Genomic DNA, 13826 nt, shown 5'->3' on the forward strand with positions numbered 1-13826 from the left:
AAAAGTTTGGCAGATCAATATTTATTAATGAAATATTTAAATTTGAAAACTCAGATTTGTAACAGAATGTCAACAATAAAAGAAATGGTTTTCCCTTTGACTGTGCTCCTTCAATTTTCTGATTAGGCTTGAAAAAGATGAAGTATGAAAGAGAAAAGGCACAGAATAGCTTTGTCAATACAAACTTGACACAAATAAGGATAGGTAAGTAGCTGTTAACCCAAATATCAGATAAGACTGGGATGAGGTAGCTTCTGGGTAAAGAAGCACGTTTGGGGGTAAAACATGAAAGAAAAGAAGAAAAACAAGGAGTTGAAAACAAGGTTGTGGATGGGAATGGAGAAAAGGTGACAAGTTAGTATCTAGTCTTTGTAGCCATGGGATTGTCTCTTGGATCAAAAGAAAAGTGAAAAAGTTTAACTCCTAAAAATTAAAACCTTTCAGTTTATATATTTCATTCTTTCTAGTGGAGGTGGAATTTTAAAGCAGTTATATTTTTCTATATTATTTTGAAACTATAAAGATATGCATCAATAAATACATCTCTCTCACTTGTACTCAATTCCATGTAACAAAGATGTTGAATAACAACCAGGAAAATTTATTCTGAGAAGTAAAGGATATGCGTTGAGACAGCCATAGTAGAGGTAAGCAAAACTGTGAGGAGAGTTTGCAGAAAAAAAATCACAACTTGGAATTTCTATTCATGCTTTAGATAGTCCTTCAAATAATTAAACAACTGATACTTTAATGTCTTGAAACCATATAAAATAAGACTATAAAAAGCTTTCAACAAATGTTATTGGCACAACCTAGTTGACAAAGTATCATGGTATCTCAGATGGAAGCTGTGTTTGTGTCATATTTAAACAGGTTCAACTAAACTTCCTCAGTAGAAACAGCTGTAAAATAAATCATACAGATCAAACATATCAACTTACCATCACAAAAGAAAAAGCTAAACAGGTCAAATATTTCTTTGTGTGGGCTAGAATGGGACACTCACATAATGCACCAGAACAGGAAGTCCAAGAGCTCATACCACCTGGTTTACTCTTAATGTTTCTATTAACATGAATATATAGAAGGTAAGTGATACTGATTCAACCATACCTTTGTCCTTCCTTTAGCAGCTGAAAATCAGGATGCCTGTGACACAAACACAGAAATAGAAAACTGAAAGCAGATATACAGCAAATGACAGGTCAAACACTTTCAAGTGTTTATTACAACTACATTGGCAAATATAATTAAAAAAGAATAGTTCATATTGATTTTTTAAGGAAAAAATTAAAGGGCAAAGTATTGTGAAACTCACCAACAAGAAGCCTAGATTAGTCTCTTCTCTTATTCAAAATTTATTCATAATTTAGGACTAAGTTAAAATTCTACCAGTCCATGTAGTGAAAACCTTGTGGCTCCCAGTCCCTTTATCCAATGTATGGACAGATGAGTAGAAAAATAGAAACAAAAATTAAATGAATGATGGGGCGATGGGGACAATGAGATATTTTGGGTGTTCTTTTTTACTTTTATTTTTATTCTTATTTTTAGTTTTTTTGGAGTAATGAAAATGTTCAAAAATTGATTGTGATGATGAATGCACAACTATATGACAGTACCGTGAACTGATTGTACACTGAGGATGATTGTATGATACGTTAATATATCTCAATAAAACTGAATTTAAAAAAAAATTCTACCAGTCCAATAAAGTTTTTCCTAATTAACCTGGACTAAAGTAATCACCCACTTCTCTAAATTCCAGAGTCATAACTGTCTACATGATTAATGTATATGTACTCCTCTATGGCCTACTACTAGAATTATTATCTAAATGTTTTATTTAACTTGTGTGAGTAAGTTAACATAGTCTCAACTAGACTATAAACTTGAGAAATTATGTTTTAAAATTATCTCATATATCCCTTATATGGTAAATAGGATTTTTTTGGCCTTAATTCTGAGAAGGTACCTGTATTGTAGTACGGATTTGAACTATGCAGATCAGATGATTTAATTTAAGTCTAAGAAAAGCTGTACTATGCAATATCAAACATTATATTTGGTGAGTATCATGGATATAAAAATGAGGGAGGGAAAAGATCTTATAAAGCTACATATAAAAAGGAACAAACATAATAATAGCAAATGAATCAAAGAGGACAGGAAAACTGTAAAATACTTCTGAAGTAACTAAGAAAAAGTGCCTTCTTGTCTTAGTTTGCTAATGCTGCGGAATGCAAAACACCAGAGATGGACAGGCTTTCATAAAATGGGGGTTTATTTCACTACACAGTTACAGTCTTAAGGCCACAAAGCATCCAAGGTAACACCTCAGCAATTGGGTACTTTCACCGGAGGACGGCCAGTGGTGTCCGGAAAACCTCTGTTAGCTAGGAAGGCAGCTGGCGTCTGCTCCAAAGCTCCGGCCTCAAAACGGCTTTCTCCCAGGACGTTCCTTTCTAGCAAGCTTGCTTCTCTTCAAAACATCACTCCCAGCTGCACTCTCTTTCCTCTTTGAGTCAGCTCATTTATGTAGCTCCACCGATCAAGGCCCACCCTGAATGGGTGGGGCCACGCCTCCATGGGAACATCTCATCAAAATTATCTCCCACAGCTGGGTGGGGCACACTCCAAGCAAATCTAACCAGCACCAAAACTTCTGCCCCACACAAGACCACAAAGATAATGGCATTTGGGGGACACAATACACTCAAACTGGCACATTCCACCCCCTGGAACCCAAAATGACATTATCTTTCCAAATACAAAATACATTCATTTCATCACAATATCACAAAAACTTAAATCATTGCAGTAACAAAAGTTAAGTACAAAATCCCATCAAAATCAATTTAGGCATGGTCAGTCCTAAGGCATAATTCCCCTCTAGCTGTGGATTTGTGAACTTAGAACAAGTTATATGCTTCCAATATACAAAGGAGAGACATTCATAGGATAAACATTTCCATTGCCATAAGGAGAAACAGTAAGGAAAACAGGGTTAACAGGAGCAAAACAGTTCCCAAAACCCGCAGGACAAACTCCATTAGATTTCAAAGTCTGAGAGTCATTAACAGAACGATGTTGCATCCGTGGGGCTTCAGAGAGCAGGAGCCTAACCCTTCTCAAGGGCCTTTTCGGCAGCCCTTTCCTTTCCAAACACTTGGGTGAATGCTCCAATATATCCACACATTGGGGAGACCACCTTCTCGGCCCCACCCTCCTCAAACATCGGGGCAGCTCCCGGATTCTCTTCCATCTCCGGGGCACACGCTCAACCCCTTCAGAACAGTGGGGTGGCAGCCAGGCTCTCCCCAATTCCCTGGAAATGTGCTCCAACCTCTTTGGGACCTGAGGTGGCAAAACTCTTCCAGAGCATCGAGGCGGAAAGCCCGCCCTCGACCTCCAGGGCAAACTCACCCTTTCCATGCATGTGGGCTGCTCCACTCTCCCAGCCCTAGACCTCCTGACTCCAGACCTCAACCTCCATGGCTCTGTCTTTGAAGAGATTTTTCCTTTAATTTTTTCCTTGTCTGTCTCCTCCAGTCCAGACCGGCAATGGCTCTGTCTATAAAGATCTCACAAAAATTCTGTTGGCTTTACATGAAGCATGCAGGGGTCAAAGCCATCAGACAATAGGACTTTCCACAAATCCTTTCTGCTTAACTCCTTTTCCAATCTTGGCTTGTACTGAAATGGCGGCTGGTTCCATGTTTGGTTACATCCTCACGTTGGGCTGTAGCTTCTGGGATTCCACCCCCTGGAAGCCTGTAATTTTCCAAGCCATCAACTTCTGGTTTCTTTGAACCCAAGAGTTCAGTTTTAAGTTTCTCTCTCTCTGCTCGCATTTTACTATAAGCTGCAAGGAGAAGCCAGGATACGTCTTCCACACGTAGTCTGGAGATCTCCTCAGCTAAGTATTCCAAGTTGTTGCTTCCAGATTCTTCCTTCCATCTGACACCAGGACTCAATTTTGCCAAATTCTCTGCCACTTTAAAACAAGGATCGCCTTTATTCCAGTTTGCGACAACACATTCATCATTTCTGTTCAAGGCCTCATCAGAAGTATCTTTAGAGTCCATATTTCCACGAACAGTCTCTTTAAAGCAGTTTTGGCCTTTTCTATCAAGCTCCTCACAATTCTTCCAGAAACTCCCCATTATCCATTTAAAAAGCCGTTCCAACATGTTTGGTATTTGCAAACTCAGCAGCAAAAGCACCCCACTCCTGGTACCAAAATCTGTCTTAGTTTGCTAATGCTGCGGAATGCAAAACACCAGAGATGGATAGGCTTTCATAAAATGGGGGTTTATTTCACTACACAGTTACAGTCTTAAGGCCACAAAGCATCCAAGGTAACACCTCAGCAATTGGGTACTTTCACCGGAGGACGGCCAGTGGTGTCCGGAAAACCTCTGTTAGCTAGGAAGGCAGCTGGCGTCTGCTCCAAAGCTCCGGCCTCAAAACGGCTTTCTCCCAGGACGTTCCTTTCTAGCAAGCTTGCTTCTCTTCAAAACATCACTCCCAGCTGCACTCTCTTTCCTCTTTGAGTCAGCTCATTTATGTAGCTCCACCGATCAAGGCCCACCCTGAATGGGTGGGGCCACGCCTCCATGGGAACATCTCATCAAAATTATCTCCCACAGCTGGGTGGGGCACACTCCAAGCAAATCTAACCAGCACCAAAACTTCTGCCCCACACAAGACCACAAAGATAATGGCATTTGGGGGACACAATACACTCAAACTGGCACACTTCTGAAGACAGCAAAACAGATTAAACAATAAATATAAGGAACTATGTGCTCCGGAAATAGAAGCTAAGGCACCGAGTATAAATCCCACTTAAAGGACCATATAGGGCTACATTAAAGGTCAGAATATTGCCATTAAAATCACACAAATGGATAGTTCATTGAAACTAGAGCTCATCTGAGTTATGGAATTTAAAGGCTCCTAGTCAAAAATGTCAGTCGCAAGTATTTTTCTGCATTAAAAAAAAATCACAGCATTAACAATATAAATATCATCTAAATCATTCATTCATCTTGTGTTCAGTCCTAAGTATGGGAGGCATGGCAGGGAATGGGCTCTCTTGCCAATCCTCCCCCCCTTAGTTGTAGGGACACCACTAACTGATCAAGACATTCTTTCCCCTTAAACTCTTAATAAGACCTCAGAATCATTCTCAGTATCACACATCAGGAGACATGCAAGATGAAACCAATATTTGCCATTCCTGCTCTAGATTCCCCTGGATTTCAGGAGTTCCCCAGGTCCCATAGTAAAAAATTTAGAAGGAAAAGTCAAAATAAGCTAGTGGGCAGCACAGAGCCTGAGAGTAGAAATTTAATTTACTTTTTCTATAAGTACTGTGAGAGATAAACAAGCTGCTAGAGAAAATCAGAGAAGAAAGAAAAACTTCCTATTGAGCCAATCAAGAAAAGCTTCAAAGGAGTCATTTCAGCTGGGCCTGTGTTTATAAAAGCATTTGAAGCTTATCCTATGGATCTTACTCTTGGGTCTTATTCAACAAAACTTTCCCTTTCTTTTCTTTCCTTTTAGCACATAATCATGTTTAAACATATCCCATCTCTTAAAAGCTTGTCCTTCAATTACAGCCCTTTCCACCGTTTCATTGTAAGATGCCTATAAAGAAGTCTGAACTCATCATTTTCAATTCCATATCTCCTATTCAGTCATCAACCCTCTGCCTCCTAGAATCTGTACTGTTTACTCCCCTGACATGGCTCTTTCTAAGATCACCAGTTACCATTGATGTGCTAGATCTAACGGAAATTTTTAGTTTTTTTGTTTGTTTAAGTAGAAGAAAAAAGAGACCACAGGAAGGGAGAGCTTGAAGGAAGGAGAATAGGAATAAATAATAAAACATGACCCTCAACAGAGGAGGGCACTATATAGCAAGGAGTAGAGAAAGAAAAGAGCATATGAAGAAAATAACATTGAAGGAGATTCTGCTGGATGCCCTCAATTGTCTCAGTTAAGTAGGAAGTTAAATAATCTACTTAAGGTTTTAAGGTTTAAGGAGAGCAGAAAAGATCCAAATGTATTAGGCAGACAATAAGAAACAAAGCAAAAATTGTTAGCAAACAGGTGAAACTGGAAAGAATGCATTGGAACAAAGCCACAGCAGTGTAAAGTACAGACCTGGGTTTAAAACCTAAATCTCTATATATGAACCAAGTGCTCTTGGATGAGTTAATAAATCTCTCTGAACCTCAATTCCACCATCTATAAAATGGGTAATGTATTTCCTTGGGGAGGCTGTGAGGATTGAATGAAATAAGACAGCTTATCTAAAGTGCTAATAGTTTAAACTGAGAACTTTTCCCAATAAAATGTTCAGCAGCCTGACTGTGGAGAAAACGGATGACTGGAGTTTGGAAAAGTAGACAAAGCAGAAGGTAAAAGAGTTGGAGAACTTGGATCTGTTTGAGGGGACAATACTGTAACTGCTGATTGTGGAGCTCAAGAAAATGAATCCAATAAGGGTCTGCCAACCTAAAAGAACAGAGCTAGGACAGAGACAAGAGATCAAATAAGGTCATGAAGTAGACGCAGGAGTGATAGCTGTAGAAGAGATCGAGGTTGTGGTCAGAGACGGGAAGCTCTTATTTCAAGATCTTGGAGACAGAATAGTTCCAAATGATAATGAGGTCCAAGTATGGATGCATTAGGGGGTAATCAAAATGTAAATGTTATTCTGAATACTAAGACAGTTTTAAGAGAAATCCCCAGCAATCCAACTTGGTATTTTTTAGGAAAACACTTAATAAAGGGAAATTCAACCTCTAAAGAAGCCAAGGGGAAAATTAGCCTATTTGAAGTGCCCACAATATGCTAAGTGGTTTTATACATTATTTCACTTAATCCTTATGCAATTTGTGGCTTTTATTTTTATAGATGGGGAAACCGAAGCTTTGAAAGGTTAACTGACTTCCTATGAGCACATAACTAACAGGTAGTAAATCTAGGGTTTGAACTTGAATCTAATTTCAAAGCCCAAGTTCTCTGCACTACAACACACTGCATCTAATTAATGTCAGGAAAAAAGACCCCCCAAAATGTGAGGACACCACCATCACTTAGCCCCTATCATAGGAACTAAACGTATTTTATAGACTACTACTTTCTTCTCCCTTGTTTCCTTTTTCAGACTTCAAGTAAAGAGAACTACACGGAACACTGCTTCTAGATAAACAGATAAACCTTCCCTGATTCCCAATGTATAAAATGGAGAATGATATCTGACACTAAATAAAATTAGATTTGCTTTTTCTGGGGTAATAGATGAAAGGTTCAATATAAAATGGCTATGTGCCATTTTAAACCAAATAGCATCAAGTTACACTGCCATCAAGCTACATTGCTCTTTCTTTTACAACCTTTCATAGGCACAATTCAAAACAAAACAAAAATAAATGATTATCTTAAAGAATACATTACTGGCTCTTCAAAAACATTTCATCTTATTTCACTAAAATATATACTAAGATGATTAGTTTTAACTTAGCAAAGCAAATCTAAAACTAGAAAGTTCTTATGCGAAAAAACTGTGTATGTATGTACATATATATGTGTATATATATATATAACCAACAGAAACAGCAGCCTACTATTCCCCCCTGTGGTGGGAAATTTTCAAATACAATTTGAGACATTTAAAATATATTTCAGAAAGCTTTTATTCTGTATACCAAGCAACAGAGGTGGCTGTTCAGGAAGAGGTTACAGAAGTTGTTCTGCAGAGGTTTTTGGCTTCCGCACCTCTGAGATTACACTATGTTTACTGCCAAGAAGCAGTGTGTGAAAATCCCCTAGTCTGGGCCACATGATGGCGCTTTTAGCTCGGTCAGCATTTACCATTCACCCCAATTTGATCTTTAAAATCGTAATTTGAGGTTTTTCAACATTTGTCCTTCCTTTATAGATTTAACTCATTACTTATTAGGTTATATTTCAAAAAACTCTCCTCCTTCAAAGGCTTGCCAGAACTTACATTCAACCAAACAGGATTTATAAATGCAACTATATGACTATCTAAATGAGCACACTGTCTCAGAGAATCAAAACTGCTCTGGCCACCAAGTAGGTGAAAAATTTCTGACTAACATGAGAAGCATCATACTGCATCATTAACCAGGCCATCTAGGTCAATATTTTATCACTAGTAGGCCATTAGGAGACATTTTGTGAAAAGCTTTACTGCTCTCCCTCCATGAAAAATACACTCTAGATATTTTTTCATAACTTAACAAAAAATGAGGGACTAGAAAACCTCCAAGGTCTTCTCTGACTTTTCCATAACAGTGTGGAGCTAGAATTATGTATTTGTCTTCATCTTCCTTAAATCTATCTGTACTAACGAAGAAATGAAACAGTGACCTTACTACTAACTGTGGTATAAAGTAATATCAAGTTTTAAGGGAAAGTACTAGGTTTTAGTATTTTAGAATCTGGTAAGTAAATTTATATCAGCTTTCACAATAATACAAGAAAGACAAAATTGGATCAAATAAAGTACTCTTTTTCCAAATGGTGTGTAAGATCTTGATATCTTCCAAGATGTCAATTTCAAATCATTCAACACATATCCTAACACATCCCTGATTTTCCTTCATAATTAAAAAACTCTGAACCAATGTTTTATCAGCCTTCATCATTATAGTCTGAAGAGTTCAAATTATTTGTCAGTAACTTTAATTCTAAATATTTAAATGAGTCAAATTCCCTACAAGGTAGTAAAAATTTTCCTAGTCTTATGCTGGTAAATTTAGTTTTAATCATTTTTATACATAACACATTTCCTTATCTAGAAAATTTTCACTATAGTAGCAATGACTAAAGACACAGTTGACTTAGAACTGTAAACCATTAGAATTAAAGGGAAATCAGAGGTTGTGCTGGTTTGAATCTATTATGTACCCCAGAAAAAGCCATGTTCTTTAATGCAATCTTGTGGGGGCACACCTATTGTGGGTGGGATCTTTTGAATAGGTTGTTTCCACAGGGATGTGACTCACCCAACTGTGGGTGAGACCTTTGATTAGATTATTTCCATGGAGGTGTGACCCTGCCCATTCAGGGTGGATCTTGATTAGTCTACTGAAGTCCTTCAAGAAAAGCTGAGAAACATTTTGGAGAGAAACTAAGATAAGTAATCCAGAATTTGCCCCTGGGAAAAGCTAAGAGCTGATACTTGGAGATGCAAACAGAAAGATGTTTGGAGATGCTAAGCTAAGAGATGAAGCTCAGAATTTGTCCTGGAGAAGCTAAGAGAGGACCTGTAGAAGCTTGGAGAGAAATACTCTGGGAGAATAAGCAAGAATGCACTGGAGCTGACAGAGAGAAGCTAAGAGAGACACAAACCCAGAGACATTTCGGAGAAAGCCATTTTGAAATGAGAACCTGGGAGCAAAGGACGAGCAGATGCCAGCCACATGCCTTCCCAGCTGACAGAGGTGTTTTGGATGCCATTGGCCTTTCTTCAGTGAAAGTATCTTCTTGTTGATGCCTGAGTTTGGACACTTTTATGGCCACAGAACTATAAATCTATAACCTAATAAATCCCGTTTATAAAAGCCAATCCATTTCTGGAATTTTGCATAATGGCAGCTTTGGCAAACCAGAACAGAGGGTAAATGCAACTTTTCTACTTTACAAATGAGGAAACTGAGGTCTAGCATGGGTGAGAAACTTTCCTACAGTAAAACAACTACAAACTTGAGCTAAATCCAACAAATTAGTACTCTTTAAACTGCAGATCAATTTAGTGGGGTGCCACCAGCATTTAAAAAAAGCAGTACAGTTGAATATATAATAGGCACTTCATATAGTAAGGATACATTTTATTTCAGTTATATTTATGTATATACTAGCTCATAATGTAAAATGTATTACAGTGGCCAAAAAGTTTGAAAGTCATTGCAATAAGATATATTATTATTTTAAAATTTATTTTTATTTTAAAATACAACAGAATTTATTATGATGACTCACTGTAAGCTAATTAAACTGTCCGTGCATTATATATTAAATGCTGCCATGTAAAAGGAACCATTTTTTCCCCTTTAAAGGAAGATTAGTTCTGAATGTTGTAACCCATACCATGTATCAACAGATTTTCTTTAAAATATCACACTTCTGTAGAGCTTAAATGTGCAACAACTAAAAAACATACAGAATTCTAGAATTCTGATCATTAGCACATGTTAAAAATCATACCTTCTCTGTGAATAACTAGTGACCTCTAGTGGACTCATTAAATAACACTGACATAATACCCGCCCCTAATTCAGAAATTAAAATAACACTGATGCATCCAGATATAAGACACTGATGTGGCTACAGACTGACAAATATATATAAACAGGGGCTATAGTTATACTATATGCAATGGTACAAATATATATTTATAGATCACTCTGGTTCCTCCAACTCAAGTGAAGTAAGATCTATAGAATCATGGTCTTAATTCAGAATATATCACTTGCTTAGGCAATATACTTAATTTTCTGAGCTTGTTAATAAACTTTCAACACTTTAATTATGATTCTTTTTTTAATTCACCTTTTACACCAAGATCAGATTAAATTCTGCTCAAAAAAAACATTTGATGATTCCCCAGGACTTGAGGACAACCAAACTTAGCCTGGCTCCTTGTAACCTACCTATGATTATCTTCTATTTTTTTCTCAAAACACATCCTTTACTTCAAGTGAGCTAATGATCCCATTCTGTCCTTCCAATACCCCAACCCACTCCCTTGAGATTGTTTTCTGACTTTTGCTTACAATTCCTCAATATGAAATGTCCTGTCCTCGCTAACACAGGTCCTCACTAGAGTGAGTATGAATTTGCTTTATTCATTCTTGTGCATCTGTCTTGCCATTTGGGTTTTGTGTGTGTGTGTAGTCTACAAGGTACTAAGTACATACACACTTTGAATGTCAAATTGTTTAGATTAGGAAAACCAAGGCTATTTTCATCTTTCTTTTTCAGTAAGGCAAATAAGGGCTTACAGATATGGCAGAATTTCAAAAACCACAAATACAAGATGACAGGGCTTCATGTTTGAGGGGGGAATGGGCATTCCAAACATAGGATGTTGAGATTTTAGGAAAAGATTAGAGGGAAGAATTGTTTTAAATTAGCAAAAGGAAGTATTAAATAACTATATTGGAAGAAAACAGAGATGGCAGTAGAGGTGGTGTAGTAAATGGTTTTGAAACAGTTGAAGCAGATATGAGTATAGCACAGCAGGCTGAAATCAAGTAGAGAAGATATCTTCAGAAGCAGTTAAGGATAACTTAAGGAAGCACTAGTCTGAATAGTGAGGAATGGAACAATGCTGCTGTCAAAGAGATGAGGCAGCTGTGGTGGAAGAAACATCAGGAATGGAGGAAAAAAAAAGGGAGTGACAAATAAAAAAGGGTGCTCTTAACTTCCCAGTCATCCTGGACAACACCACAATTTTTTATCCTCCAAACAAAAAAGTCAGAAAGGCTGGTAGAGAAGTGAACAATTTAGTCTTCATTATGCTCAATCCAATCAACAAATATGTCACATATTCTAAACCACACAAGATTGGATTGGTAGGCAAAAGTGTTTATCATCAGTACATGATGCTAGTTGAATTACAAAGAATGTGTCTTCAACTTCATGCATCAGATAAGATTTTACTTCAGGTTTTGCTTTTTAGTTTTTGAGGCAGAGCTTTCACTTACATTTCATTGTATTTTTGTCACTAAGTTTATTTATCAGCGAGCTTCACTAACCTACTACAAATATCAGTGCCTTGTGTTGTGATAATATTCTCTGTCAAACATGAATTATTGGGGACATTATCTCATTAATTTAAGCTTTTATTTAAAATTCCTAGACAATACAGCTTAATTACCATAACCATAATTTTTGTTACCTTTTAAATATTATTATGCTATTTCTCCCTCAATAATAAATTTTCTCTTCAATTCAGCTTATAGGAAAACGTTGCAAATGTTTAAACATTTCCCAAAGGGAACCTCAGCACTACTCATAAACTTTTTCATGAAAAAACCACCTTTTCAATTGGCTTTCTTTAAATTAATAAACTGTTAAATGATTTTAATGGATTAAATAACCTAATTAGCTGAATTTTTTAACCTTAGCACATACCTTCGATTTTTAACAAAACGAGTGTGGATCCCAAGATCCACTATCTTCTGAAAAAAAATTAACATTCTTACTCTAGGATTATTAGATTAACAAGATTCATAAATAAAACTGGCAAAGCAGGAAGCCAGAGATAAATTCAGGTTTTGTGATTAAAGCTAAAATGGCGAACAGCAAATAGATAAATAACATTTGTAGGTATAATTTTTGTTTTATTTTAAGTTAAAATACAACCATTTGCCTACAATTAAACTATGTACATCGGTAACATGCTATAGAAACCAGACCTACTCTCTACATATCTCAAAAAAGCAGGAAGAAATTATTAGAATATATGAATAATATATACTTAATGATTTAAATTACCTTTCTTCTTCTCGAACCCATACAGGAGTTCTGGGAATTTGTGCTTCAAAAAACTTAGATGCTTTATAGCAAAAATTGCTGCAAAAAGACTAAAAAGAACATTTATAAACCTAGTAAATTATTTTTTCTTATTGTGAAATATAACATATATAGAAGTGAATAGAAAACATATAGTTCAAGAATAAAACAAATACCCATGAATCTAGAATCTACGGTAAGAAATAAGGCCCTGTGTGTCCTTCTCAAATGCATCACCCTCCACATTCCCAAGAGGGAACCACTATCCTAAATTTTGTGTTAATTATTCTCACGCTTTTCTTTAGTTTTACCACTTATATGCATAGCCCCATAAAATATACCATTCAGTTTTGCCTATTTTTAAACTATATCTAAGTGGAATACTGTTATGTACTCCTGTCTTCTTTGTTCAACAGGGTTTTGCAATTCTTTCATAAAAATGATTCATTCATTTTTCACTGTGTGTTATGTTCCATTGATAATCTATGGAAAACTTAGTTGTTTCCAATTTTTTTTTGGTATCATTACAATGCTATTATGAACATTCTTAATACATATATACTTGTGCACATAGGCAAGAATTCTCTGGGGTATGTACTAAAGAATACGAATTATTCATAATGTATGTGCAAATTCAACTGGTAGATAATGCCAAAAAATTTCTCAGAAAGTTGTACCAACTTGTGACCACACCAGCAGTATAAAAAGAGTTAACAATATTGTAAGATTTTTATAATTTTGCTGATCTGAGGGGCTATAAAAATAAAACTCAATGTCCTTTATTTGCTACCTCCCTGATTATGGATGAGGTTGAACATCTTTTTATATGTTCACTAGCCATTCAAGTTCCTTCTGTAAAATACCTATTTAAGTATTTTGACCATTTTTCTATTAGGTTTTTTGTCTTCTCCTCATAGATTATATATTCTGCATATACTAACCCTGTGGTCAGTTACATGTGAGAAATAAAACTTCTGATTAGTGGCTTATCTTTTTTGGAAATGTGATTTTAAAAAACTTTTAAATTTTAATGTAGACAAATTTATCAATTTTTCCTCAATGGCCTATCATTTTCTCTATACCAAGTATATAAAAATATTCTCCCCTATTATCTTTGAAAAGTCTGCCTTTTACATGTAGGTCTTTAATCTACTTAAAATCAATTTTTGTATGTGTCCTGAGGTACAGGTCAATTTTCAATTTTTCCATATGGATAACTATCTAGGCTATTTATTGAAAAATCCATTATTTCTCCATTGATT

General features: G+C 36.2%; 1 protein-coding gene across 6 annotated transcripts in view; it reads right to left on the minus strand.

Moving 5' to 3' along the window:
• Positions 1-13826, minus strand: part of RPAP2 (RNA polymerase II associated protein 2) — a 197068-nt gene that overhangs the window by 119280 nt on the left and 63962 nt on the right. For all 6 annotated transcript variants that reach the window (XR_005215302.1, XR_005215303.1, XM_037826647.1 and 3 more), the window contains exons 6-7: positions 12547-12635; positions 1114-1149 (exon numbers count right to left, since the gene is read on the minus strand). Coding sequence is in view for 4 of the 6 variants with exons in the window: in XM_037826647.1 (XP_037682575.1) it covers positions 1114-1149; positions 12547-12635 (125 nt within the window). In the remaining 2 variants the exon portion in view is untranslated. The remainder of the gene's footprint in view (positions 1-1113; positions 1150-12546; positions 12636-13826) is intronic.

Source organism: Choloepus didactylus, chromosome 2 (genome assembly GCF_015220235.1).
Source record: "Choloepus didactylus isolate mChoDid1 chromosome 2, mChoDid1.pri, whole genome shotgun sequence".
NCBI lineage: Eukaryota > Metazoa > Chordata > Mammalia > Pilosa > Megalonychidae > Choloepus > Choloepus didactylus.